At 38.0% G+C, this 27513-nt stretch overlaps 2 protein-coding genes across 2 annotated transcripts; both read right to left on the bottom strand.

The window, feature by feature from the left end:
- Window positions 1-12702: 12702 nt before the first annotated feature.
- On the bottom strand, window positions 12703-13917 carry LOC133802465 (uncharacterized). The gene is made up of 5 exons (XM_062240777.1): window positions 13778-13917; window positions 13346-13395; window positions 13109-13223; window positions 12947-13009; window positions 12703-12835 (listed from the first exon to the last, which is right to left on the bottom strand). The coding sequence occupies exons 1-4, from the start codon at window positions 13877-13879 to the stop codon at window positions 12947-12949; spliced, it is 330 nt and encodes a 109-aa protein (XP_062096761.1). The 5' UTR covers window positions 13880-13917; the 3' UTR covers window positions 12703-12835.
- Window positions 13918-22630: 8713 nt separating this feature from the next.
- On the bottom strand, window positions 22631-24728 carry LOC133801112 (pentatricopeptide repeat-containing protein At4g21065-like). Its single transcript, XM_062239257.1, has one exon. It carries the CDS (start codon window positions 24616-24618, stop codon window positions 22780-22782), a length of 1839 nt encoding a protein of 612 aa, XP_062095241.1. The 5' UTR covers window positions 24619-24728; the 3' UTR covers window positions 22631-22779.
- Between the last annotated feature and the right edge of the window lie 2785 nt (window positions 24729-27513).

Genomic DNA, 27513 nt, shown 5'->3' with positions numbered 1-27513 from the left:
TTTACTTCCTCCAACTTTTTCTTCAGCGAACTCTTGAGAGTTTTGTTTATAGCTTCGACCTGGCCATTCGCTTGGGGATGAGCTACTGACAAAAAACTCTTTATTATTCACTTTTTTTTTCCAAAAGTTGGTGAACAATTTGCTATCGAACTGGGTTCCGTTGTCGGATACAATTTTCCTCGGCATCCCATATCGACATATAATGTTTTTCACTACAAAGTCAAGGAATTTTTTAGATGTTATTGTTGCTAAGGGTTCAACTTCTGTCCACTTCGTAAAGTAGTCTACGGCAACTACAGCATACTTCACTCCGCCCTTGCCAGTTGGGAGAGAGCCTATGAGGTGGATTCCCCATACCGCGAATGGCCATGGGGAGGTCATCATGGTCAGCTCGGACGGTGGAGCTCGAGGAATTGTGGCGAATCGCTGGCATTTATCACATTTCTTTACGTACTCAAAAGAGTCCGACTTGATAGTAGGCCAGAAATAACCTTGGCGTATGATTTTCTTGGACAAGCTATGCCCCCCAGTATGGTCTCCACAGAACCCTTCGTGAATTTGTTCAATGATTTTCTTGGCTTCGGGTGGAGTCACACACCGAAGTAATGGCATGGAATATCCCCTTCTATACAGCCTGCCATCCATGATGGTGTAATGGGGGATTTGATACATCAATTTTCGAGCCTGTTTCCGATCTTTTGGAAGGATGCCGATCTCGAGATATTCGACTATTGGAGTCATCCAGGTAGGCTCGGAGTTGATCATACACACGTCTTCTAGCTCTGGCTCATTAATACTAGGTGCCAAGAGATGTTCAATTGGCACCACATTTAGCTCATCATTCTCGGTGGAAGTAGTGAGCCGAGCTAAGGCATCTGCATTCGAGTTTTGTTCTCGGGGGACCTGTTCGATCGCGTAAAACTTGAAATGTTCCAACGCTAACTTTGCCTTTTCTAAGTAAGCTGCCATTTTCGTGCCACGAGCCTGGTACTCTCCCAAAATTTGGTTAACTACTAGTTGGGAGTCGCTGTAACAATGTATTGCTTTAGCATTGAGCTCCTTGGCTATACGAAGTCCAGCCAGTAAAGCCTCGTAATCGGCCTCGTTATTTGATGCGCTGAAGTCGAATCTTAAGGCAAAATGGAATCTACTTCCTGCGGGAGTGATTAAAATGACTCCTGCCCCCGATCCATTTTCATTAGATGACCCATCAACGTAAAGTTTCCACAGCTCGTGGGCCGGGGTTATAACTTCATCGTTGGTCATGCCAGTACATCCCACTATAAAGTCTACCAAAGTCTGTGCCCTGATGGTCGTCCTTGGGTGGTAGGTGATCTCGAATTTCCCGAGTTCAACCGCCCATTTAAGAAGTCGACCTGAAGCTTCCGACTTAGACAAGACTTGTCTCAGTGGTTGATCAGTTAATACATGGATGGGGTGCGCCTGAAAGTAGGGTTGAAGTTTTCGAGATGAATGAATTAAGCTGAGAGCTAGTTTTTCCATCAAAGGGTATCTCGACTTTGCCCCCAGTAATCTTTTGCTGACGTAATATACGGACCTCTGCACCTTTTCTTCCTCTCGCACGAGCACTGCGCTTATGGCGTGCTCGGTAGTGGCGAGATATAAATATAGCACTTCTCCCGTAATAGGTTTTGATAAGATGGGGGGTTCTGCGAGGTGCTTTTTAAGCTCCTGGAAGGCTAACTCGCATTCTTCCGTCCATTCGAATTTCTTGCCTCCCCTCAATAGGTTAAAAAACGGAAGACAACGGTCTGTAGATTTCGAGATAAACCTACTTAGTGCCACCATCCTGCCTGTCAAAATTTGGACATCTTTGTGTCTCCGAGGTGAGGGCATGTCGATTAGGGCCTAGATCTTGTCTGGGTTAGCCTCTATTCCACGAGCGTTTACAATGAAACCCAGGAATTTTCCTGAAGATACCCCAAAGGAGCATTTTTGAGGGTTAAGCTTCATGTTATACTTCCGGAGCATGGCAAAGCTGTAACACCCTACTACCTTAGAGCCGTTACTAGGTGAGTTTAAAAACGTGCTTTTAACTCGCTAATCAAGGTTTTAGGTCAAACAATGTAATTAAGCCATAAACAAAGGAAAAACATCAGAGATAGTAATCTTTCATAGTAAATCATAAAAGTTTGACACCTGGGATCCCAAAATACAGTTTAGAAATATTTACAACATAAAAACTGTACTAAGTCAGCTAAACGACAAAATTCAAGTTCATTTACAAGCATCTCCCCAAAATCCTCTGGCTGTGGCAGCCAGGCTGGCCAAACATGTACACGTCGCCTCACGCCAGCTGTACTCATGGTTGGTTGATCTTTTCCTTACCCTTACCTGCACCACAGAGCATCTGTGAGCCGAAGCCCAGCAAGAAAACCAACAAACAGATAACATATGCAATACATAAGTCAAGCATATAAACAGGCCACCAATGGCTAAACACATACGGCCTAGCCGTCCCAGGTGTTTACCAAGCCCTGGGTTCGCGGACCACGCCGTGAGGATATCCCAGGTATCCTTTTAGGGACCCGCCCTGGCAGTTCCCGCTCTACGTGCTCAACACTGCTCCCAGCCCTTTGTCGTTCTCGGTCTTGCACTCAACGTGCCTAACGTCGTTCCTGGCCACTCGCCGTTCTCGGTCTACACCGTTCCCGGCCCTTGTCGTTCACTCTTAGAATAACACACATAATATAACAAGAAAGTACAGAATTCCAGCATAAACAGATAAAGGGCTATGCCTTGCAGCTCTAACATATTGGGCCCGACCCTGCATATCAATTCCATTCAAACACATTGGGCTCAGCCCTGCACACAAGCTCTATGGGAACATGGGTTTTCTTACCTGAGTTCTGAGCTTTCTGAGCACCGATGCCCCGAGCACAGTCCTCTAACGTGAGCCTCGCCGAAACCCTAGTCACAACACATTAACAACGTCCATCCATCAAATTCCAATCCAATAAATAACTTTGAGCCATAACCCTAACCTCCGGGTCCTTGAATTCTATCAATCCGGGTGATAAAATCCATCCCAAGCCTTACCCCTTAAGTTCCCAAGCCTAAATACCCTTAAAAACTCAGATTGGCACTAAGGGCCACGACCCCACCCACAAGAGCCGCATCTAGCCTCGAAACAGAGACTAGCACCTCACTGACCCCCACACGGGTCGCGGACCGCACGAACCTCTCGGCCTCCCATGGCCGCGCGTGCACGCGGGCCGCGACGCTCTACACCGAACCCAGATTTTTACACCATTTTTCTAACCCTTTCCCCAAGACAATTCATCCTAAAACTTGACTAACATTCCCAGGTATCCAGCACAGTTATTCCAGCTTAGAAACAACATCAAGACCCCATTAAAATATGCTCCAAAACTTAGCTAGGACACCCAAGGATAAAACAAGCTTAGCTAACATGCAATCCCCTATAACCAGCAGAAATTTAAGACTAAACCTTAGTAATTAGAGCTTACCTTGCAGAGCTTAGTCCTTGAGTTTGATCCCCAATCCCCAAGCTTCAAGTTCCTAGAGTATCCCAGCTGAAATCCCTTTAATTCCTAGCCAATTCCTTTGAGTTCCCTTTGAGTTTTGCCTTAGAGAGTGAGAGAGAGAGAGAGAGAGAGACAAGAGCTATCTTCAGTTCAAAGGAAAATATGTGTCGGTTTCCTCAAGTTTCTAAACAATTCTCCCTTTTTGTTTTATTTGACTTAAGTCTAAAGGGTTACCTCAAGGCTTGGGGTACCAAAACGTCCCCGAGGGCAAAATGGTAAATTTCCCAAATATTCCCGCCTAGACATTCTATCCTTAAATATATCTCCAAATATTTATTTTCATGTGAGTTTAACCTCATAACTCATCTAATACCCAAATTACCCCTCGACTCGCCCTGAGTCCGAATCTCTACCCCGTTGTGACACTCTGGCTAACCGCTCCCCAGGACTGTCTCGGATCGTGCTGTACAGACATATCACATATATACAACATTTATCTCATTTATCACAATTATGCCCCTAATATCCAGACGGGGCCCACATGCACATTTTACTCAATTAAACATGCATCATAATCATATATACACATAAATACACATATAAACATATTAAACCACTTATTGCCCTCCAGGCACACTAATCAAGGCCCTAAGCCTGATTAGCAAATTCAGATCGTTATAAAAGCATTCTTCGAGATCATCAACATGGTTATCGTTAAGTTGGGACTTGACTAACATGTCATCAACATAAACTTCCATGTTGTTTCCTATTTTCTCCGAAAACATCATGTTTACGAGCCGCTGGTATGTGGCCCTAGCATTTTTGAGCCCGAATGGCATGACGTTATAACAATATAACCCCTTGTCCGTTATGAAGCTCGTATGTTCCTGGTCAGGGGCATGCATGCAATCTGGTTATATCCAGAATAGGCATCCATGAATGACATCAGTCCATGCCCTGTCGCGGCATCCACGAGTTGGTCAATCCGTGGTAAGGGAAAACAGTCTTTTGGACAGGCCTTATTGAGATCCGAATAGTTGATGCAGGTTCGCCATGTCCCATTGGGCTTCAGAAACAGTACCGGATTGGCTACCCAATCGGGGTAAAAAACATCCCTAATGAATCGGTTTGCTTTTAACCTGTTGACTTCCTCTTTCAGTGCCTTCTTTCTATCATCGTCCAGCTGTCTTCGCTTTTGTTGCTTCGGTGGGAAGCTTTTATCGATATTCAATGCGTGGCTCACAACATTTGGACTTATTCCTACCATGTACGAATGTGACCACGCGAAGACATTCTGGTTTCTCTTCAGAAAGCAAATTAATTGCTATTTAGTTTCTTTGCGTAGGTGTTTCCCGACCTTTACCGTTCTCGATGGATCTGACTCTTCGAGCCTGACACTTTCGAGCTCTTCTAATGGCTCGAGGTCAGCTCTTTCCTCCACTCTTGGGTCGATCTCTTCGTCTATCTCCAAGATCGTCCCGTCCTTATTCTGGATAACGACGAGTGTTTGTTCGCTCGCCTGTTTCTTTCCTCTTACAGAAATGCTATAACATTCCCTTCCGGCTAACTAATCTCCCTTCAGCGTCCCGATGCCACTAGAAGTAGGGAACTTGATGGCCAGATGCCTTACAGACGAGACTGCCCCCAGCCCTACTAGGGCGGGTCTCCCGAGCAGCACGTTGTAGGCTGATGGCAGGTCCACTACCACAAACTCCATCATCTTGGTCACCGAGACCAGGTAGTCTCCCAAGGTTACTGGGAGTTCGATGGACCCCATACATGCAATCCCCTCTCTTGAAAAGCTGTACAAAGTTGTTGCACACGCTTTTAGGTCTCGAAGCGCGAGTCCCATCTTTTATAGGGTGGCCTTATAGAGGATGTTCACGAAGCTCCCATTATCAATGAGAACTCGGTGAACTCTCTTGTTCGTGAGCTGGAGAGTGATGACCAGTGGATCATTGTGGGGGAACTGAACATGGGACGCATCGTCCTCAGTAAAGGTAATCGGTTGAGACTCAACTTTTTGGCATTTTGGAGCTCTAGGTTCGGGTTCATAAGGAGACCCGTCCCCAGTCTTTAGGTCGTTCACATATCGTTTTTGGGCATTCCTGCCCATACCTGCGAGGTGAGGTCCCCCCGAGATGGTTATCACGTCTTCTCCATCAATTGAAGGGGGCCTATCTTCTTCCCTGGCTCAGGAGTTGTGTTTTGTGCAGGTTGTGGCTCAGCTGCCCTCTGGCTTGTGGACGCCTGATTAGTATTCTGGTTTTTGACATACTGTCTAAAATAACCTCTCGAGATCAATCCTTCGATCTCGTCTTTCAACTGTCAGCACTCATCAGTAATGTGCCCGGTGTCTCTGTGAAATCGACAATATTTGCTGGAGTCCCTCTTGGACTTATGATTTCTCATGGGGTCTGGACACCTATAAAGGGCCTGGTTTTCATTAGCCAGGTATATATTCTCCCGAGACTCGTTGAGCTCGGTATACACTTTGTATACGGAGAAATATCTTTCCCCCTTCGGCCTCAGGGTTACTCCCTTCGTTCTTCTTTCTCTTGGAAGAGTTTTCCGCAGTAGGCTTTAAGGCTGGTGGGTCTGCCGAGGTTGAGGTTGAGGTAGAGTTTATCGTTGTAGTTACGGGCTGAGAGGTCATATTCAGTGTCGATCTCGTCTCTTCTACATTGACAAACCTCTGAGCTCGCTTATTAAACTGGGTTAGGGACCTCACCGATTTTCTCTGCATATCGTCCCAGAGAGCACTTCCTGGCATTACTCCAGCCTGGACAGCCATTAGATGACCGCTATCATCCACATTTCGAGCCCGGGCAACTTCCAAGTTGAACCTCGTAAGGTGACTTTTCAATGTTTCGCCTGGCTGCTGTCGTATGTTAGTCAGAGTTGATGCCTCAAGTCTAACCCCCATCATGGATCTGAACTGCTTCTTGAAGTCCTTTGATAGCTGATCCCAAGAAGTGATTGAATGCCTTTTATATTTCTCGAACCAGCTTTTGGCTGGTCCCGTAAGTGATGCTGGAAATAACATGCATCTGAGCTCGTATCCCACGTTACTCGCTCTCATTATGGTATTGAATGTACTCAAATGGCTGTATGGGTCAGAATTTCCCTCAAAAGTTGGGACATGAGGGATCCGAAATCCTTGAGGAAACGGAGTGTTGGAAATATGGGGAGCGAACGGTTCGAGCTCCTCGTCAGAATCCTCATGCCGACTCCGACCTTGCTCATTTTGCAAAAGTCTGAAGGCCTTTTCCAACTGATCAATTCTTTCCTGGACCGGGTCCGCGAGGGGTCTTGCCTGAAATTGGTTATCATCGATCACAATTCCAGGCTCGCGCCTTCGCAAGGGATCTTTACGCCCATTTAGGCGATCTCTTAGGTCCGAGTTTGACGGGTTAACATTACCCCGATTCTGATTCAAGTGTTCTCGCAGGTCGGAGCGGTTCCTGTGGTTCCCAGTATTCTTTCGGCCTCAATCATACATACTGACTGATCTAGTATCTCTTGAGTCGTCACTGGTAAGACTCGTCGCATGATTATTTCGAGATGGGTCTCTCTCATGCTGCCTCGTCTCTGTAGTGTGAGACCGGGACATTTGACTTCTTGTAGACTGGACGCCTCTCCGCTCCCTGAAGGCTTCTCTATTTCCTTGTTTCCTCCCTGTGCGCCTTTCCTCATCACCTCGAACTGGCTGAGCATTCCTGCGAGGCGGTGAAGGGTATCTTATAGGCGATGGAGGGAATCGTATGGATGATGGCGGCTGCCACCCATTTCGAGGCCTAGATGGTCCTGAGTTTGCTCCTGTGGGGCCGGTAACATTCTGTGTGCTACCAGGGATTTGAGTCTGAGCCTCTATAGGGGTTCGGTTATTCCCAGTTCCTGCTGGTAGCTCCGCAGTTGAATTAACTGAAGCCCTAGCTCGAGTACTTCTTTGGGGTCCCGAGGGAGCGGATGGTTCTGCTGGTGTCGGAGGTTGCTCTGGCCTCCTTGTGGCAGCATTTTTTTGAGGACGTCCACGAGGCCAGCGGGGAGGAACATGCACGTCCCTCGGAGGAGGAGCTTGGTTCTCACGCGGAGGTGGGGGCTGAGCCGCCTGAGCCTTTGCGGCTAACCTAGCCAACTCCTCATTCCGCTTATTGGCTTCAGCCAATTGTTTTTTCAGCTGTCGGTTTTCAAGTTCCACAATGGGGACGTACCATTCAGGATTGTAGTACATATCCTCATCCCTTGGGGCTGGAGGTGCTGGAGGTCCCCGAGAATCGGAGGACTCACTTCTCTCTTCAGTATTTGGGTTTACCATTGGCTGCTTCCCAGGGCGTCTTGGATAGTTTTCTTCAGGAATGTTTCGATCGTTTGCGGCCATAACTGTTCGGGGATCGTACTGCTTAAGGCTCTCAATGAAAGCACCAAAATGTTGACGCCGTTTTTCGTCAACTTAAATGTAGAGCACGTAAACAGTAAAGAATTATGGCTAGAAAAACACGATAAAGCAAGGAGAGTTTTTTATGTGGTTCAGCAGTTAACTCTGCCTAGTCCACGAGTCTTTGTTATTAGAACTTAAGAAATTTATGGAAATCCTTCAAGGATGAATTCTCCAGAGTTTCTCTCAAGATCACAAAATTTCGGTCCTTTACAAAGGTACATGACTTCTCTATTTATAGAGGAAGTCTCAGAATACTATCCCACACGTTCAGGGAAGTTATTCTGCATATTAATAAATTTAATGGCTTTAAAGCCTGTAACTCCCATATACAAGGAAACGTCCCCTGAAGACCAGGGGCGTGTAACCGACTAATAAATATCCCCTTATTGTCTGGAAGTTACAGCAATAATATCTCTTGAATGCATGAACTGTGTCTCTTCAAGTGACCTATTAAGCCGTTCGAGGTCAGCAATCAGCACCATGTCCATCTAAGTCTCTGAGCAAAGTACAAGTTGTCTTGTTCTCTCGAAATCAGTTCGGAGAGGGTAAGTACCACCAAGGCCGCCTTACCCCGAGCTCACACTTATGCCAAGCTCGGGCCACTTGATCCGAGGTCATCTGACAATGGATGTACTCCGATGTTCTGTCTTTCGAGCTTGCAAGAACTTCGAGGTTGCCACCTGCTTTGAAGGTTCGGTATCTAGGTTACGAGCATGTATTTTGACCATCTCGAACTCACCCCTGACGGATCCAGCTTTCGAGGTTACAACCTCAAGTCTCGAAATCTTGGTGTAACAAATGTAATATTAAATATTATACGTGAATTTTAAATTTAAGTTTCTTGCTAGTTTTAAAAAAAATAATTTGTTGCTAATTCACAGTGTATTATATTATTTGTTTAATATGATATTATTATAATACGTGAGTTTAAATTTAATTAAATTTTATTTAAGCTATAAAACGTATGTTTTTATTATTTTAAAATAATTATCATTGTAAAATATCATATTTTAATTTTTTAATTATTTATTATTTTAAAATAATTATCATGGTAAAATAACTTAAAAAATATCATATTTTAATTTGTTTAATTATTTATTATTTTTAAATAATTATTATTGTAAAATATCTCAAAAATATTCTATTTTAATTTTTTAATTATTTATTATATTTTATTTAAGTTTAAGTGTTTACCAACTACCGTTAAATATAAGAAAATTCTGATAAAGTTAACATTAAGAAAATAAAAGACCGTTAAAACCAATAATTTCTATTATCTACACACTTATTATATAGAAGAGATATATATAGGTAAAAGCAATGTGCAATACACATTTACTTAATTTATCTAGAAAAATGTATTAATTTATTTTTATTATATTTTTTAATTATCACATAAATTTTAAATAAATCAATAATGTCATATGTTATAAAATAATAACATAAACATATTAAAAAAATCCAAAATATTGTCTACAGTTTTAAAAAAATATAAAAAACTATTAAAGCAAGAATTCGTTAGATATACACGTTTTATTTATAAAGATAAGATGCATTCTAGATTTAGAATTAATTAATTTTTTTAAACTTTTTTTAGGAAAAATACTTATGAATTTTAATATAATAATATACTAAAAATTTCTAAATTAAAACTATGAATTTAAAAAGTTTATTTGATGAAATTTTAATGATTTAATTTAAAAAAATTTAAAGCCAACAAAAATGTATATAGAAATATATATTATAAAATTAATGACTAGAGCAATTAAAATAAGTAATTTCTCATTAAAAAAAATCTAAACGGCAAAATAAGAAAATATGTATATTTACGTCTTATTTCACTATTACATGTTGGATTAACAAAATACGGTGATAAAATAAATAATTAACAAAAGAAATGAAATAATAAATTTAAGCACATACATATTTTTCGATTATAGTTTTGAAAACATAATTAATAGATTAATTTAAATATTCTAATATGAAAATTTAAAATATGTTATGAGAATATATTATAACTCATTTATTACTTTTTTTTCAATTTATTTTACTTTATTTAGATGAATTTATTATTTTTTATTTTAAAAAAATTTATTTACCTTACTTAGATGACTTTAAAACTAACAGAGTTAGGAAATAAAAAAAATGTGTTAAATTTGACGGGAAAACAACAATTTTTGTTAAACCCACCTTTATAATATATAAAGATATATTTATATATAAAGACAATGACAAATAAATGACAAGACTATAATGAAATAAATAAATAATATATGTACTTACTCCTATTATATTTGGGAAATTAAAATTGAATCAATTTCAACTATTTTTTAATACCAATTGTTAGAGATATAAATATTGTCTTAATGGAAAAAGGAAATACTATTACAACTCTAAGCAAAAGAATACAAAAGACAAAGTGAATGATTAAATAAGTTACAACTCTATTACAAAAAATACATGTAAATATAGAAAGATGTAGATAAAGAGAATAATAGAAAATACAACTCTATAACAAAAGGATACAAATAATCTGAATGATGTAGAGAAAAAGATATAGATGGAAGTACAACTCTAATGCAAAAAGATACAACTAAATATAAAAGAAGAAATGAGAAGATGAAACAAAAAAAGTAAAAAAATAAGATTAGAGCAAGAACAAGAATAGAAACAACTCTATCACTCACATCGCCAAAGTGAAGAGCATTGATGATCACCAACTTGAACAAAGTTTACAATATTTTTCCAAAAGTTTATTTTCCCCTATCTCAAGTACTAAGAGAATTCTCATAATTGGAAATAACTTTCTGGAATAAACAAGCCTTTAGGTGAATTTCTAGTCAAGTGCTCTAATGGATATAAATTGATGTGTGTTACAAGTGAGCAATAAGCTCATATTTATAGAGTTTTGAGAAATCCTTTGAATTTCAAATTCTACAAACCCCCATGGCTATTACCAATGTTAAATTGGATGTTTATGGAATTAAAAAAGAGTTTTGGGAGTTACATGAGATGTTAGAACCGTTCAAGATGGAAAATGAGTGATGGAATTGGTTGCCAGTGTCCCAGGCCGCAGCCAGGGATGTTCCTGGCTGCAGCCGCTAGTCTCGGACACGCAGGCCGTGACCTGGAATACTCGTGGCTACGACCACCAGGCTTTTTTAGCAATGTCAACTTTGCATTTTCCAAAACGCCTCAATACCCTTCCCACATGATTTTGTAACTTCCATACACATTAAGAGAGTTAAAATCACATCTCCAAAATGAATTTGTTAAATTCAAACTCAAAATGTGTAACACACAATCTACACATTATTGGATAATATTTGGGAGTTACAAATTTGTAACTCTAAATATGTTATACATTTGGATATTCACACTATCCAAACAATGTAACTCTCATATATATTATGTTACAATATTTGACACACTTTGTCACATTATTTAATCTAAATAATATATTATATAAATAATATAACACCAATTGTTCAACATGGTAAGCTGTTGAACTTGAGATAACTTATAAATTAAGGTTATAATTATTTGTTCAACATACACTTACGTTAACACCATAATATAAGATTAGGGTTTAGTATTGCTCGAAAGGAAAAAGTGATAAAGAGAAATGTAATGACAGTGTGCTCCTTTTCTAAGGTTTGATGATGTTGAAACTAGATAAAATATGAGTAGTATTTATAATAATTTTATATTCATAACTTTTGTGAATTAGGTTTAGAAAGATATCTTATATAAAATTTAAATGTAGAACATGACAAAGTTCTTATTTTAATAATGTAGATGCTATAACAATGTTTTAATACTTCGAAAAGACTATAAATTAATATTTTTTAAAAAAAAGCCAAAAAGAGATTATGTTAATTGAAACTACAATATTTTAAATTTTTGGGAACTTTAGAGTCCACTAAAAGAGGAACAAATATGTGTTATAAAATTGTTTGGTCCCACAAAAACTTGGCCTGGCCTCATTTAAGGATTCAGAGAAAACATTCACACATAATCACATTTTTAGTTTCATAAGTTAGACAATTATTTTTTAATTTAAATTTTTGTTGCAAAACCAAAATTTATACTCACCACTAAAATTTTGTTGTTATTATTGGAAGATTTTAAAACAATAGTTGTTTTCATCAGTTATGTCAACTAGATTTTCAAGTGTGTCGAGAATTTATCTATTTTCATTTCATGTTAGAAATAATTTTGTAATATTGTCCAACTATCGTTTTCGTTAATATTTTATTTTTTTGTTTTTTAGTTTAAAGTTAATTATGTGTCTAGTTGTTTAGCCACATATGCTTTCGTGTAGTCATTATTATGTGACATGTGGGAATTTCATTACTTTTCTTTGGATTTTGTAATTTAAATCCGTATATGTGATGAATATGACTATTTAATTGGAATAATGCATTCACAACAAGTCAAATTTGTCAATTTTAATAAGTAACAGCCTATCATTTGGGCCGTTTATTATTCTTACCGTTTGGGAAAAAGAGCAAAGTATAATTATTTATTCTCTGTGAACAATATAAAACAACAAATTAATAGAAAATTTCCAAAAAGTTCTAATGGGCATTTTCATTCAAAATGATACTAGTTAAGAATGGTAATAAAACTTTCCATTTCATCTATATAATAGCAAAACATGATTATTGAACAATGTAATAATTGCATGTACCAATTCAAGATCACCAACTACTAAGAAAAATCAATACAATTAAATCCACAGAATATATATATATATATATATATATACAAATTAAAATAAAATCCCATTTCTTAAAACTTCATCACCACCAGTCTTATCTTTAAGCATTTTTATCAAGTTCTTTCAATCACAGCTGAACCCCAACACCTTGAACCTGCTCACCTATTTAAGCAAAACACAAATTAACTCAGTAAATATAATACATATTTTCTTATTTTGGGATGAAGAAGCTATAACAAATTGCTATGTAGTAGAGTTATACAAGTTTATTACCTAAGTTATAAAAATATATTTTCCTTCCTTGATTTTATGTTTGATGATATCAGGGACAGACTCCTGATAATTGATACAAAATATATATGATAAAAAAAATTAGTGAGTGTATATATATATATAAATATAAGTTGTTAAGAATATAATAAATAAGATTCTTACAATTTTCAATCCTAAAAGTGCAGCACAGCCAACACAAAATATCTCCATACAAGGTAGGGAAACCGCATCACTAATCTTAAGCTCTATTATTTTTCCATCCGTAAAAGTATTGACACTGACATTAATATTCAAAATGTATAATTATATTAATAACTCTATATATATATTCTCAATAATTAATAAAGCTAATTAGTTATATAATTAATAGAGTGGAAATGAAAATGGAAGAAAATTTACACTTCACTTAAAACTTGATAACCAACCATGGTGACTGGATTATAAAAGCTCTACAAAACAAACAAGGCAAAATATAAGATAGTATTAAATTGGATTACGAAAAATAATAATTAAAAAAATGAGTGAGTTAAATTATGTTTGTTTGCAATGAAAAAATAATTTAGATGTCTTATCATGATCATGATATTAATTATACCTATCAAATTAAGAATCATATATAATGAAGATCATATCTGAGTATGTACTCGATTATCGATAGATGAGAAATGAATTATGATCAGTATTAACTATCATCTAAGATTAATTAGCTGTAGTTATAATAAGTTTTCTTGAGTTCTTGAAATAAAAGAAAGAATTAATTATGAAAATGACATGACATGAATATCTAAACATATATATATATACTCAATTAACACAAAATCATATGTATACCTCATGAGGCAGGAAATATTGTAGGAGAGTATATTGGGTTTGACAGGCTTGGCAGACAAAAATATGTTCTCCTTCAAGAGTGACCGTAAAAGGCCTTCCCATGTTGTCCCAAAAACGACAAGAAAATCTTCGTCGTTTCTTTTGCTTCATCAAGAACAAACATTATTATTATTAGCCAAATAATACGAGTTTTGTATTATCCAAATAAGAAAGTAATGTACGTACGAAGCTGGGCAAGAAAATTATTAGAAAGAAAAGAGGATTATTAGGGTTGATATTATTACCTCTGCTCTGCTCTGCTCTGCTCTGCTCTGATGGAGTATCTATTAGTTCAAGAGAGAAGAACAAGTGATATGATCCACAAAGCGAACCTACAGCCTTTACTTTACTAGACTCCAACTACGTACGTTTCTGTACATGTATATATATGAATATAGTTTTCTTTTTCTTTCTTTAATTCGGTTTTCTGTTGAGGATAAAAAGAACCAGGCCCATTAAGTTTAGGCCCAACCAAAGAATACGAATATAGACCTCGCATGGCCCAATATTCAAGAAAAAAACTCCCACCTGAAATAATGGCAGGATCTAAATAATAAAATATCTAGCATGGAACACGTGTCGAATTATGATTATCTTAACTAGTATAATTATTATTATTAGTAAGGATATTAAATAATAAATGGTTTATGTATAGATTACTTATTAAAAAAATGTATAATTTCTTTTTCTCACATAAAGTTTCAACTCAAAATTCACAAAATCAAAATTGAAGATCATCTAAGTGGTGAGAAAATCACGAGTTTATACATTTTTGAATCTTGTGTATTGTCCAATTACCTGTTTGAACACCGTGTTTTGATAAATAACTTTTTGGACTTTGGTCAAAGTTTTCTGAGCAAAAATTACAAATAATTTATCAAACTAACAATTTAAAACAAAAACAAAATCATTTTACCTAATAACTGTGTTGTTATATTCAATTTTGCCTTCATCAAAATTGAGTTTATGAGTCTATTTGAATTATTTTATAAAACATAGGGTCCAAAAATGAATTTGTCAAAACACAGGATCTAAACATGTAATGTGACAAAATATAAGGTCCAAAAATGTATAAACCAAAAAATCAACCCTGTGATCACTTGATGGGCAAGCTCATATATATATATATACATAAAAATAAAAAGTTATGTATTTCATTGTTGACGCGGTTTTTCGTCAACTTAGAATTAAGAAATTCGTGAGAGTATTAAGCTTGCACAAAACTGTAATGAAAGAACACACACAATTTTACGTGACCAGTGGTTAAAATTCACCTAGTTTATGAGTTTGTATTATACTGTATTTTTCTCTCAAGAGAATTGTTTATGACAATTTCTCCATAGTTTCAGTATACAAGAATTTCAATCCCTTTTCCTGTCCATTCCCTCTTTTGATTATAGGGGATTAGTGGACAAGTTTGGGTAACTTACAAAATCGGATAATTTTCCATTATTATATTTAATACTTCATTGCTTGATATTATACATTTACTAGGCAATATTACAATATTCTAAATACAAATATAAATTCTGAGTCTTCAGGGATCCAAATCTGTGTATTCCGTATGTCAGTTGCGAGCTAAAGACTTACTACGCGAGTTAAAAGAATCCAAGAAAAGTCGATCTGCATACCAGGTTACTCGAGCTATGTTTATGCTACCTAGAAGTTTGGCTAAACAATCTCTTCGATCCTTTGTCGAACTACGCTTAGACCGACCTAAGCATTAGGGAGCTTATACCATGACCTTGAAACTGGAAAGAGCTTCATTAAATGATGCACAACTGTATTGCAAATAGGACACGTCAGCTTGTGTTTTTCAGGTACAACATTTGCCCCTAAGCCTCTACTCGTGTATAACCTCACCCATACATCTGACAAAGCACAGTAAAGGCTTTTCCACTTCTTCCTTGGGAAACATGCTCACCTACCCTCTTGAGTACTTTGACACATGTCTTGCTTTGATAGGCATCTGTTTGGGGTCCCAAGTACTATGAAAGTTATCTTTCCACCTTCTTTGACGCTATTTCGCCCATTTAATTATGGTCATTCGATCTAAAATTTCCTTGATCGAATGGTCCTAGATATCCCCTGTGCTTACTCTCTCTCTCTCTCTCTCTATATATATATATATATGTATATATGCCTTTTCTGGTCAACCCAATTTTCACCTATTCATTTCCCTTGCAAGAAAAAAACTTCCCCATTTTCTCTTTGACTATTTTGAAGCCTTCAAGCATCCATTTACTTGATTCAATAACTCGGTTCTTCCAGTTCTTCGAGTTTCAACTTCGATCACGTCCTTCTTCATAGGTTGTAAGTGCTCTTAATTCTTCGCTGCTAATTTATTTTTTTATTTATGTTAATTTTTCTTGAAATGCCTGTATTTTTTTTTACATTCTCATGTACTTTTTCCATTTTAGAGACTTGTTCGAACACATGTAGCACTTAAGTATCGCCTATTGGTGTGGTAGTATAAGGGATAGTAGGAAAATGCAATAGGTGAAATTTTAGGCATTTTTCTGGATTTTTGGGTTCTAATCAAGAACAATTTGGGCAAACTTTTAGGGTAAATTCTGGGTTAGAATATGAAAACTAGGTAGCGTGTAGGCTATGCTATTCGAATGGTTTTTTTGCATTAAAATCGCTTTCCAAATTAGGATTTCTGAGCCGCGATTTCTGAGGTGACAATACTTCCCGAGGATAGGGCACGTGAATTAGGAGTGTGCATGAATCCGCGTACACAGGTTCCATACTCACGTTAGCTCGTATATGATATTTTAGCTCGTAGGACTTAGATTTCCATTCAAAATATTTAAACTCACTCTTGGTTATCTACACGACCAATTTACTTAAATTTTTTAACCATACCTAGAGCCATATCCTTAGGTAACCCTTTAACAATTAACACTGATCTATACCCAGACAAACTAAATTATTTCTTCAAACCAAGTCAACATGAGTCATCAAACCCAAGTTGTAGCTGGTTTTTCTTCTCAAAACCATAACGCTGATGTGGCCCCAATTACCCACTTTAGGCCAGTGGTGAAAAGGGAGGTCGAGATGATTGCAGACAATTTTTACGAGGTGGAGCAGATCGTGTCTTGAATAACTTCAATGGTCCAAGTGAACACCATACTAAAGAGCCACGACATATAGACGCCCACCAAGTTTTATGCTCGCCCGACCCATCAAGGAGAGTAGAGCTGTAATCCTCTTGAAGACAGTTTCAGAGCTTGGAGCAACGAACACCTCAAGGGGCCTTCCTTACATTGAACTCGTACTTATCAAATTCCCTGAACTATGTGAAGCTCGCTCGTTCCAGCTCCCTCCAAATACCTACCGCCTTCTCCAGGGTTAAAATATCTGCTCCATAAGAACAGTTGGGAATGTCCCACCCCCGAGGACATTCTGTATTTTTTTTGCCTCAAGGCCAACCCCAATACAAAGACTAGAGGTGATGGAGTTATTCTCTCACTCGGTTCCCCAAGACTTCCCCATTCATCGAGCTCCTGAGTCATCCAAACGACTTCAAAGACTCGTTCTTCATGACAAATGGGTTCGTGACCTACGAACACCAGTATTTCAATTGACCTCGTAAGTTCTCTTCGACTTGGTTATAACATTGTTTTTTGTCTTTTTCGTCTACTTTACAATTCCATTAATCTGACTAAGTTAATTTTTTGTACAACTATCTACAGGAGGTCTGAGGCTTCCGACATCCGGAAGTTTCAATACACAGAGTTTGTTGCCCTTCCAGCCGAGGAGAAGGATTGGTGAGCTATTATGACAGATGCCAACATGAGGCTCGATAAGTTGATTGGAGATAGCCAGACCCTAGCCTTCCGTCCTCGAGGTGCTTCTAGGAAAATGACCTTTCCCAAAATTGAGGAGGTCGAGGAAGAAGAAGAGGTCGCGCCTTTAGTGCGTAGGCGTCCTTCCCAGAGCGTCGATCCAGATCGAGCTCAATCTAGGGAAGCCGCCATCACTTTTGGCCAAAGTAACCCTGGATCTGATATTAGCTGAGTTGCTGCCTGCGTCATGCTAAGACGACATGACCCGATCGAGGCAGATCATGACCAAGCACGCTGATCCATATATAAATGTCATTATCCAAGAGTGTGCAGACCTCTTAGTTCCCCGCTACGACTTCAGCCTTCCCTCTAGGACTATTATAGTAGATAATACCTTTAATTTTATGAGTGCACTATTCCAGTAGTATGGTACTTATATTCGTCCGGGTATCATCTTGTCTCCTGACTCGTTGTTTCTAGTTTTAGTGCACGCGAAATATGAGCAGAGCTCAGATGATGAGCTTGAGCCAGAAAATGTTCACCCTGTGCTTGAAATTGTTCCACCTGAGTCTCCTCTAAACCCGATTATCCTCGACCTAACCAACCCCAATCTAGCTAATTCAGTTCCTGATCCAATATTCATAGACTCCTCCACTACCTCGGAGGGTATAGTCATTATCTTTTTTATCAAGTTTTGTTAAAGTTTTTCTAACCCCATTTTTTTGTCTGCAGAAGAAGATATGAGTGACCTGGCTTCAGCTTTTGGTCCCTCAGGCCCAACGATCAAGAAATCTCAGGTCATTAAGAAGACCATTTCCTCAGAAGCTGGGGGTTCCTCCACTAGAACCCAGAGTAAGGGCAAGGAGATACCTACTTCATAGCCCGAGGTCTTGAGAAAGACCGTGCTCACTAGCTGGGATGTCCCTCCTCCAGCTCCTCTTGCAATCCCTACGCGATGATTTGAAACATGGTGTATTAAGTTTAATTTGAAAGCTAAGGCTAAAATGTAGCTCAAAATTCCAATCTGACCCAACACTGCATGACTACCCCAATACAAGAAAATGCAGCCCATATGCTACAATACTTGTTCAAACTAGTGCAAGAAAATGCACTCCTAGAAGGGCCAAGATGTGTGCACCTACTCCTGCAGTAAGATCACCCACCTGGAGGGCCAAGATTGCTGCTACCTAAGTTGTGCACACAAATATGAGACTAGAATTAAAAATCCAGTTTACAAAACAAAGTCAAGTTGAGGCACTTTCATGACCTACATATGATAGTGACTTAGAGTGGAAAGAATGGAGATATTACAATAAAGAGTAAGATGACACAGATGAAGGTGTATTTGATGATAGTGACAATTGAACTTGGTCAATATTATGACAGTGATGAAGCTAGACACAAAAATCTTAATTCTTCAACAAGAGAAAATGCAGTAGACCCTAACAACAACTTCTCTGATTCATAAACTAATGAGTTGTACATCAATAAGAAAGTTAAATTAAGATCATTTCTTAGGTTTATGGACCATATGCACTTTTCTCAGGTGTTGAAAGACTATGCAGTGCAAGAAGGGTTTGAGTTGCGAAAAGTGAAACAAGAAACAACTTGTGTCACATATTATTGGGGGTTAGACTATAAACCAAGCTTTCTATATTACAACTGAAGAGAATAAATAAGAATAATCTATACTCTAATGGAGGAATAACACAAAGAACATAACACAAATAAAACAAGAAATAGAATTGACCTTTGGTGTTGAAGAGCCTTGATACATAAAATAACAAGTCTATGATTTTATGTAAAACACAAAATGGAACAAGGCTTGACACAAATGAAGGTTTGTTGTCTAAAAATCTCTATTCCTAGCCTCCTTCTTGAGATTGCTTGAAGCTATTACTTTGGAATAAGATTAGGTTTCACAAGCCCTGAATCTTCATACAAGTCAAGCTTTCTTGATGAAGATCTTGGAGAAAACTAGTAATCTTGAGAGATAGATTTTAGAGAGAGAGAGAGAGAGGTGAGTGATCAATTCACCAAAAACTCAAATGACCCATTTAAATAGTATAGGAACCCTCGTTAGGCAAAACAATGAGATTAAAACATTTGTTTTGAATTTTGGAGAAAAAAATATGTCATTGTACAAACTTGTAGGATGGCCCAGGCGACGCGTCGCCTTCACCCATGCGATGCATCGCCACCATGGAGGAGATGCATTGCCTGTGTAGGGTTTTATAGGATCAGCGATGCATCGCCTTCCAGATGCGATGCAATGCAAGTCCCTCTGACTTGGCGCCCCAAAACTTGTTACAAAACATCCCCAAATGCCTCCAAACTTTTGGGTACTCTTATACACTCCAAAGAAACACTTTGGACCCAAAACGATGATTTATAAATGCCTATACCAAAAGACAACTTTCGCATGTGAAACTGTTACGATCTTTCTACCTCTTCGTGCCTAACAAATTTCACTTTGTATTTAACCAATCATAACATTCTCCTACTTGGTTAAATACATCCTTAATCCTATAGCCCGAACGATATTGGTGCATATAAAGTATCTTTTGGGTTTGAACTTTATCTTAGTGAAAACATGCAAAACTTTTATCGAAATGCTAAGGTATTCTTAAAATATTGAACCCAACATTCCTAGTGATAAAAACCGGTAATGTCTCATACACATCTACCTGATTACTCATGTATTTCCCACTTTTCACGTTTAGCACTTTTATAGCCTTATGCTCATCCATTCATGAATCATCCAAAGACAAAACTCCTACTCTCTTGAGAGGCGGCACCACCTACAGATTCACATAAGTGAAATTCTTACAACATCTTTGCTACCTTTAGAGATGATTTTTGCTCTTCAACTGAATTTCATTAAAAACCTATGGGTTAACCCTCATGCTCGGTAGCAACCAACATTAACTCATCCTAGACGGGACTCTTAAGTCGTTAATGTTGTAACTATTCCCTTATCAAAAACTTGTTCTTACCCATTGAACTCTACACTTGATGTATACAAGTTTTGAGTTGGGTTTTCATCATTGGGGAATCTATTGGTCAATGAGTTTTAGTCCTATCCCTCTATTTGTAGAACTCACCAAATTTCTGCCAAGAGGTTTGGTAAATAGATTCACCAAGTTTTCACGAGATTTGACATACGAAATTGATATGATACTCTTATTAATAAATTGTCTCACATAGTCATGTCTTAGACTTCCCATTGTATATTTTGTTGTAAGCTCTAATCAAAGTGGCTTGCTTATCACAATGTATCGAGATCGTCAATATATCCAACGCGATTTTCAGTATCTTCATCATGAGATCTCTTAGTCACTCGACATCTTTGCCGATTGCCGATTGCCGCTAGAGCTACAAACTCAGACTCCATGGTTGAGTGACATATACATGTTTGTTTCTTAAATCCCCAAGAAACGACACCCCCACCAAGGGTGAACACCCAGCTGGTTGTGGAGAGATTATCTCCTACACCAAATATCTAACTTGCGTCGAAATAACCTTCAAGTATCTTAGGAAACTGAGAATATTGGAGGCATAACTCTTTGGTCCTTTTAAGATATCAAAATACTCTTTCCACATCCTTCCAATTTTTGATACTTGGAATTCTAGTAAACCTACTAAGTTTACCAACCGCAAATGCAATATCCATTCTAGCACAATGTGTGGCATACATCAAACTTCCAATTGCACTTGCACTCTAGTTGGGCCACCGCTTTCCCTTCATTATTTTCAAGCTTTAAACTTGAATCAAAAGGTGTGTTTGCCTCTTTTGATATTAAGATGACCAAACTTGTCAAGCATCTTCTTAAATCTTAATATAATGAGCTTGACCTAAGATATATCCATCCATATTTCTTCTAACCTTGATACCTAGTATGATATCGACCTCTCTAAGGTCTTTCATTTTGAAAGCGGACGATGAAAACCTCCTCGTTTCTAATATGTCTTTCATGTCAATACTTAGTATCAACATATCATCAATATATATACAAACCAAGATAACATAGTCATGACAAGTCTTAGAATATAAGCACTTGTCCACATTGTTGTGTCTAAACTCACATAAAACAATGACTTCATCAAGTTTCTCATGTCATTGTTTTGGTGTTTGTTTTAAACTATATAATGATTTTACAAAGCTTACACACCTTATGTTCATTTCCCCTTAGAACAAACCCTTTCAGTTGTTCCATGTAAACCTCCTCATTGAGATTACCATTTAGGAATGTCGTTTTGACATCCACTTTATGAACATATAGGTTGTGTATTGATAATAAGGCAAACAACCATCTTATTGATGTTGTCCTTACTACTGGTGCATAGGTATCAAAATAATATGTCTTCTTTTTGTCTAAACCCTTTGGCCACCAACCTGCACTCCCCTGCACTCTCTATCCTTTCTAACCTATCCATCATTCCCTTTTTCCCTCCTTCCTAGCAAGCATAGCCTTAGTTTATGTATGGGAGACGGTGAAATGAAGCCTTTGTTTCACACCAAAAAATATATACATTCATTAATATTTATCTTTTATTGTGTATTAATCAATCCAATATCACTAAACATTTTTTACTTGGCAGACACAAGATCACCCAAATTTAAGAAAATAGTTATAAAATATATGATAATTTTACTTTTTAATTAGATTATTCTTAAATTTTATTATTTTTTTATTCTATTAATTAATATATATAATTTTAATTTTAAACATTTAAGATGTTTAATCTTTTAAAAAAATTAAAATTTTATAATTTAGGTAAGTGGGGTGTAATTATTAAAAGTTAAAATATATAAATGGAGTTCATATTTGTACATTTTAGTCATTTTATATTAGGATAGATTTGAACTTGATATTTTTTTTTAAAAGGGTGTATTTATAATAATTAGGGGTGTAAATATAACTGCCCAAATGATGCTTAGGGGACTTTTTTAGAAGGTTATTTTTATAATTTTGAGAAACTCGGGTCCATTATAGTATTTAGCAAAAATAGGAGGACCAAATTGAAATAAACCCTAATTTGTATAGAAAACAAGTTAGATGAGTTACAGAGATAAACGAATTTGGAATGGGATTTTATTTTATCATACTCTGATACTTGGACTGGGACCAGATCTTAAACTAACCCATCAAGAGGCACACAAGTATATGGTTACCAGTAGTCACCACAAGAGCAGTGACCATTCTCAAAATGGTGAAACCTATGCATGTCTCTTACAATGATGATCCTATTAACAATTGTTGAGATGATCTTAATGGCATTATGGCAGTCCCCACATATCCTCAGATTTTTAGTCACACGAATTGGCGTACCTGGACGAGTGTTGATGAGGCCAAAAGCAATGGCTAGTTTTTCACTATGGTAAAGAAGAGCTTCCTCTTTTGCTTCCTCTTCAATATCATGAAGCACAAAGTCTGTCAATGGTACATACCCCAGGCGCTTCATTGGAGCAGATAGTTCCTCAAGAAGATCATAGATTTTATGTGACTGAGGATGAGACCTGTCTCTCACCCCAAACTTATGAACAACATTGTTAAACTCAATCAAACTAAAGCCTTGAACTTTGTTGGTTCCTCTTCGAACCATCATCTTTCTTACTCTTTCAACCTCTTTCCATCTTGATTTTGTAGCGTAGATGTTGGAGAGCAGAACATGATAACCGGCATGAAAGGGATCGAGTTCAAATATGCGGTCTGCAATCCGTTCTGCTAAATCTAGATCACCATAAATTCGGCATGCGCCAAGCAAAGAACCCCATATGCTTGCATCAGCCTCTACTGGCATGTTCTCTATCAGTTTCTCTGCTTCAGATAGTTGCCCTGAACGGCTGAGAAGATCAACCATGCAAGCGTAATTGTTGAGCTGCGGTGGAATTGAGAAATCCTTTGCCATTGACTCGAAACATTTCTTGCCTTCTTCTAATAATCCTGAGTGGCTGCAAGCTGAGAGAATACAGGTGAACGTCACATGATTTGGTTTCACCTTTGCTCTTAACATGTCATTGAAAAGGTCCAGTGACTTCCTTCCCTGCCCATGAATCCCATAACTCGCAATCATAGCACTCCAACAAACGACATCTTTTCCTGGTGTGTCATCAAACAACCTGCGAGCCAAATCCAAACTCCCGCACTTGGTGTACATATCCATAATAGCAGTTGCAACAAGAATATCATACTCAAACCCAGTTTGGATCACATAACTATGAAGCCATTCACCTTTTCTCAAAGCTCCTAGATTGCCACAAGCTAAAAGAACACTCAAAATACTTACCCGGTTGGATCGAACACCCGAAGCACGCATCAAATCGAAGAACACCATTGTCTCGCTGTTACAACCGTTGTGGGCATAGCCAGAAATCATCGAAGTCCAAGAAACCACATCTCTCATGGACATTTTGTCAAACAGCAAGCGTGCAGCTTCAGTGTGGCCACATTTTGCATACATATCAAGCAAAGCCGCACTAACAAAAACATCATGACTGCATCCACAGCACACCAAATGCTGATGAACCAACTTACCCACATTCAAATCAGACAATCCAGCACAACACTTCAGAGCAAAAGGGAAAGTATACTTGTCAGGTTTTAGACCCTTTTGCATCATCTCCCAATAAAGTCCCAAACTTTGGCCAAAGAGACCATGAGTGGCATAACCCCTTATCAATATATTCCATAAGTAACTGCTTGGGTTACTCACAATCTCAAAAGCACACCTTGCAGCATCGACCCTTTCAAACGAAACATACAAAACAGCAATTTTAGTCCATAAACTGGTGTCGTACAGCCCATAAGCAAAGATTTTCGCATGGAGTTTCCTAAGAGTGGTTAGGCTAGTACATCTCTGTAACTCATCAGAAACAATGAGTAATGCAACATCATTTATGGGTTGTTTTGTGGAGCTTGACGAAGTAGATATCCGTTGAAGTTTTAAATTTGAAAAACAGTTGATAATAAGAACCAAATTAGTTCTTATACCAAATATGCGTCTCATTCACTTCTCTCTCAATGCTCTAACTTCTTCGATTCGTTGGAACTGAATTTCAACATTTGATATTAGGCACACTGTATATGACAACACTTGATCATTTAGTGTAAATCTGAATCCACTTGCATAGGTGTCTTAACAGCTTGAGTAACTATATTGTTAACAGCTTATGTTACTATATTGTAACAACTTCTTTACACTACCAATGATATTTATATCAAGAGTTTCAACGTAATAAGGTTGAGTTCTTTATTTTTACAAATCTCTTTTACATTCTTCTCTGAATTCAATTTTTTCTTCTTCTCTCAAGTGTTCAAACACTTGCATGGTATCAAAGTTCTTCTTGTCATGGCTGATGAAGGATATCAATAGATGCAGTCAACTTCTGCACATCCTTGCGACAATGCACCACTGCCGCCTCCACCACAACCTCAAGCTCCGGTCATTGCTCCAGCGCTGGCAATCGATCCTGCTAATCTTCCCAACAACAATCTTCTTCTGCTGAATCTACGGTTAGATCGCTCAAATTATTCATTCTAGAGAGCACTGGTGCTAGCAACTGTTCGTGCTTACAATCTCGACGACTATGTTCTTGGAACCACTCTATCTCCACCTCAATTTCTTACAGGTAATGTTCTCAACCCTGCTTATCTTCAATGGCTTCGCTTCGATCAGTTTCTAATGCATTGGTTAATGAACTCTGTCTCTAAGGCAATGCTTGGCCATATCATTCATTGTCGTTCATCCGCTGAGATCTGGAATCTTCTTGCTCAACTCCTTGCCAAGAAGTCTGAGCCTCGGATTCTGCAAGTCAAAGGTCTTCTTCAAGCAACCAAGAAAGGATCCATCTCCATTGATGATTACATTCTAAAAATGAAGCATTATGCAGATGCTCTTGCTGAAGCAGGGGAGCCAATTTCTGATGACAACCTTTGTCTCAACATCTTAGGAGGTCTTGGACCCGAGTATGAAGCTACGGTAGTAAATCTCACCAATCGAGCTGAGAATCTCACTCTCCAAGAACTTCGATTTAGCCTTCACAATCAAGAAATGCGAATCATTCAACAGACCAGCACTGCTTTTGAGAATATTCAAGCCAACTTTGCTAGTATGAATTTTCGTGGTGGCTATAGAGGTTCAGGACGTGGTGGAAATCGTGCACCCAACCGTGGTGGTAGATCCAACTCTGGTGGCCGTGGAGGATGAGGAAACATGCCTGTTTGCCAACTTTGTGGCCGTGCTAGTCATACAGTTCACATGTGCTATTATCGGTTTGATATCACCTTCAATGGTACTCAAACCACCTCTGATTCTTCCTCCACTTCGACTGGATCTGAATCCCCTTAGGTCTACATCATTGAATCTCCACTTGTTGATGACTCTCCTGGATCATGGTTCTTGGACAGTGGGGCCGCGCATCACATAACCACTGATGCTTAAAATCTCAACACCAAAGTAGATTAGAAAGGGAAAGCTAAAGTAATTGTTGGTAATGGTACCTCTATGCCCATACTTCTTAATACTAGAATTTCAAATCATTCTTTAGTCTTGAAAGATATTCTTCATGTTCCTAATGCTACCAAGAATTTACTTAGCATTTCTTAATTCACTAAAGATAGCAATGTTGTACTTGAGTTTGACTCGGTTTGCTGTCTTATAAAGGACAAGAGCACGAGACAAGTACTTCTTCGGGGTTCCCTCAATGATGGCCTGTACAAGCCTCAAGTCTCCACCCCAAATTCCAGTTCTATTTCTAGTTGTAACTCCAAACTTTCCACTTGTATTCCAACTGCTTTCAATTGTACAACCTCTAGTAACCCTATACATGATAAGTTAAAGATATCTTCTGTTTGGCACTGTCGACTTGGACACCCCTCCAAGTCTGTCCTAGCCAAAGTTTTATCTATTGTTTCTCCAAATGTAAGCAGCTACAATGTTGCTTTTTGTAATTCTTGTCAAATGGGCAAGCTCCATGAATTCAACTTTAAAAGATCAAGTAATAAAACTGTTGCACCATTTGACTTGATCTATTCTGATGTATGGGGTCTTTTTTTTTTACCCCTCTACAGATGGTTACAAATACTATCTTAGTTTTGTTGATGATTTTACTCGGTTTGTTTGGATTTTTCCTATGCAAGCTAAGTCTGAAGTCCAAACTCTTTTTAAACAATTTCTTGCTTATGTTGAAAGAAACTTTTAGTCAAAAATTACATCCATTCAAACAGATCTTGGCCTAGAGTACCAGCCACTTTATAATCTTTTCAAAGATTTAGGAATCACCAGGAGAAACTCTTGTCCTCACACACATCAACAACAAGGCTGTGTTGAGAGAAAACACAAACATGTTTTTTATCTTGGTTTAACACTCCTAGCTCAGGTAGCTATGCCGCTAAAGTATTGGCGGGAAGCTTATCTCTCTGCAGCTTACTTGATTAATCGACTTACCACTCCCACTTTGAATTTTGTTTCTCCATTTGAAAAGTTGTTTAAGCTCAAACCAGACTATAACCTTCTCAAAATTTTTGGATGTTCCTGCTTTCCCCTACTTCGACCTTACCAGCCTCATAAGGTTAGTTTCAGGTCATCTAAATGCCTATTTCTAGGCTATAGTCTTACTCATCATGGTTATAAATGCTTGCACCCAAGTGGTAGACTCTATATAGCTAGGAGTGTCACATTTAATGAAAGTGAATTTCCGTATACCACTCTCTTCACTCAATCAAATTCGTGTGTTGCCTCGACTTCTTCCTTTGTTGATGTTAACTCGTACAGAGTTCCCTTTCCTTCTATACCAAATTCCTCTTCTCCAAGACAAACTCCTTCAGTTCCTTCCTCTACTCAACATTTCCTAAACAATTCCCCAAGTCCATCCCTTCCTAGTGTTTCCCACCAAACTACTCC

The sequence above is a fragment of the Humulus lupulus genome, chromosome 9 (genome assembly GCF_963169125.1).
Source record: "Humulus lupulus chromosome 9, drHumLupu1.1, whole genome shotgun sequence".
Taxonomy (NCBI): domain Eukaryota; kingdom Viridiplantae; phylum Streptophyta; class Magnoliopsida; order Rosales; family Cannabaceae; genus Humulus; species Humulus lupulus.
Note: the sequence above shows the minus strand (reverse complement) of the source record. Positions and strands in the feature narration are given on the sequence as shown.

Bases quoted from the DNA above. Each gene is read 5' to 3' on its own strand.
- LOC133802465 (XM_062240777.1), bottom strand. From the start codon at position 13,879: ATGGGAAGGCCTTTTACGGTCACTCTTGAAGGAGAACATATTTTTGTC. The intron at 13,224-13,345 runs GTAAATTTTCTT...TATTAATGTCAG, and splicing joins TATCAAGTTTTAAGTGAAGT to TGTCAATACTTTTACGGATG. The intron at 13,010-13,108 runs GTAAGAATCTTA...ATCAATTATCAG, and splicing joins CACTTTTAGGATTGAAAATT to GAGTCTGTCCCTGATATCAT.
- LOC133801112 (XM_062239257.1), bottom strand. From the start codon at position 24,618: ATGAGACGCATATTTGGTATAAGAACTAATTTGGTTCTTATTATCAAC.